At 36.7% G+C, this 2,165-nt stretch overlaps 1 protein-coding gene across 1 annotated transcript; it reads left to right on the top strand.

Annotated features, from left to right (window-relative positions):
* Nucleotides 1-228: 228 nt before the first annotated feature.
* LOC108355102 (tyrosine-protein kinase hopscotch-like) lies at nucleotides 229-2,069 on the top strand (the record flags this gene model as incomplete). The annotated part of the gene is made up of 5 exons (XM_017606274.1): nucleotides 229-996; nucleotides 1,108-1,266; nucleotides 1,349-1,521; nucleotides 1,585-1,752; nucleotides 1,903-2,069. Coding segments are annotated over 5 exons (1,413 nt in total), but the record flags the coding sequence as incomplete, so codon positions are not given.
* Nucleotides 2,070-2,165: the final 96 nt, after the last annotated feature.

Below are 2,165 nucleotides of genomic sequence, written 5' to 3'. Positions count from 1 at the left end.
TCAATACTTTTGGAGACGATGCGTTTTTATTTTTTCCTGCTACCTATGTTTATCAAAATATGAGTTATCTTAAAAACTTTTCATTCGAGGCTAGCGATATGTAGTTATTTTCAACCGAACAGGTGCAAACATTCACATCTGGCATTAGGTTGCCAAAAAAATTAATAGAGAACAAGTCGCGAGTTCAAACACAGTGCTTATTTTCTGGAAAAAAGCAGACTATAATTCTTTGCTTATTCACTTAGTTATAATTTTATTTCGCTTAGTTTACCTTGGATACCTCAGGAATATTATAATAATCCCGATGGTGTTCGCGGGGACGAGTGTGCAGATGAGTGGGCCTTCGCAACAACTATTTGGGAGATATTTGCGTATGGTAAGAGCATATTGGAAGAGCTCGAATGCATTGGAAAACCCGCAAAAATTGTTGAAAAGCTACTAATGAATCGGTCTCGAACCGGTGGCATACTACTCAAACCAAGCGAATGTTGTCCAGAAGAGATCTCTAACATGATGTTCGACGGCTGGAGTTTGGACGCTTCCAATCGGTTTCAAACAGGAAATATCTTCGGTACGCTAAACACTCTCATAGGAAGGTACAGGCCAAGTTATGAACGTATTTTCACCAACGAACGCGAAGACCATCTTCCATACGAAGATAGTGATAGTGATAATGATATGGACAATGAAAATAGTGGGAATTGCGATGCTTTCTCAAGTCAGTCGATTACACCGTTTATTTCCCCCAATCAAGGATTTTCACATACTGGAATGCCTGGTCGCCCCTGGGATGATACACAATGGGTTTTAACATTGCCAATTGGAAAAGTTATTATTATTAAACAAGTAGCCCAGGGTCATTATGGCACGGTGCATTGGGGCGAATTACGTTACAACGATCCAAATACAGCGCCAGAAGAAGTGGCAGTGAAGAAATTTAAACCTGAAGCTACATCGAATCCAAAAGATTTCTTACGGGAAATAAAAATAATGCAGGTAAATAATAGTAAAGGCATAACATTTATGTACATCAATACATTCATATACCTGAATACTTAATTACATTATTTTTGAACTCAAAACAATAATTGCTGTTAATATTTTTAGTCCATGAATCATCCGAACGTTGTTAAAATTAAATATTCAGTCCGAAAGCCCATTTCTATCGTAATGGAATACGTGTCTGGAGGCTCCTTTCTTGTACTGTTAAAAACCTCCAATTTGACCAATAATAAGCTGTTACATTTCGCCAGTGACATTGCTAGGGTTTGTTTTGTATACTAATTTTCATTGCTGGAGATTATTAATATTTTTGTTTCTCGATTTCTCAATTAACTTGCATGTAAAGGGCATGGAATACTTAGTGAGTAAAAAAATTATACACAGAGATCTGGCAACACGAAACATTTTGTGGGATAAGGAGAAAGATTATGTTAAAATATCCGATTTTGGACTATCACAGTTTGCAAATGCAGATGGTTACTATTGGGGATTTAGCCAACGTGATATTCCCATAAAATGGTAGTTATTTAATATGAGAGAATAATATATTTGGTTCAATGTTTTTGAACACGCAATTTTTAGGTATTCGCCAGAGTCCATAGCATACAATAAATTCTCCATGAAATCAGACGTGTGGTCTTATGGTGTGACTATGTTTGAAACGTTTTCGGGCGGAGATATGCCAAATCTGGTTCCCAATCGGGAGCTAAGTCAAGATGAGTTTCTACAACGACTTCAACTGGGTGAAAGGTATGTATAAACATTGATTAGTATTTAGATACTAAAGTCTTTTTCCTTTTGCTTGCTAGGCTCAGAAAACCAGATTTGTGTCCACAAATTNGTATGTATAAACATTGATTAGTATTTAGATACTAAAGTCTTTTTCCTTTTGCTTGCTAGGCTCAAAAAACCAGATTTGTGTCCACAAATTGTATACGACAAACTTATGCTGCCATGCTGGCAAGCTGATCCAAAGGCGCGGCCTACTTTTACGGCGTTGCTTGACTCTATTCGGTCAATTATGTTCGAAGGGGCAGCCATTTAACGTGCAAAATTAAAAAAAAAAATATTACGGTAAAGCTATAATATAGTACGTTCTAGTATTCAAAGAAAATCCTCACGCGAAAATGACTCAATTGCACTCTATCGCCCAAATTCATATA

This window comes from Rhagoletis zephyria, unplaced genomic scaffold (assembly GCF_001687245.7).
Source record: "Rhagoletis zephyria isolate East Lansing unplaced genomic scaffold, Rhagoletis_zephyria_1.1 Rzeph_scaffold_42237, whole genome shotgun sequence".
NCBI lineage: Eukaryota > Metazoa > Arthropoda > Insecta > Diptera > Tephritidae > Rhagoletis > Rhagoletis zephyria.
Note: the sequence above shows the minus strand (reverse complement) of the source record. Positions and strands in the feature narration are given on the sequence as shown.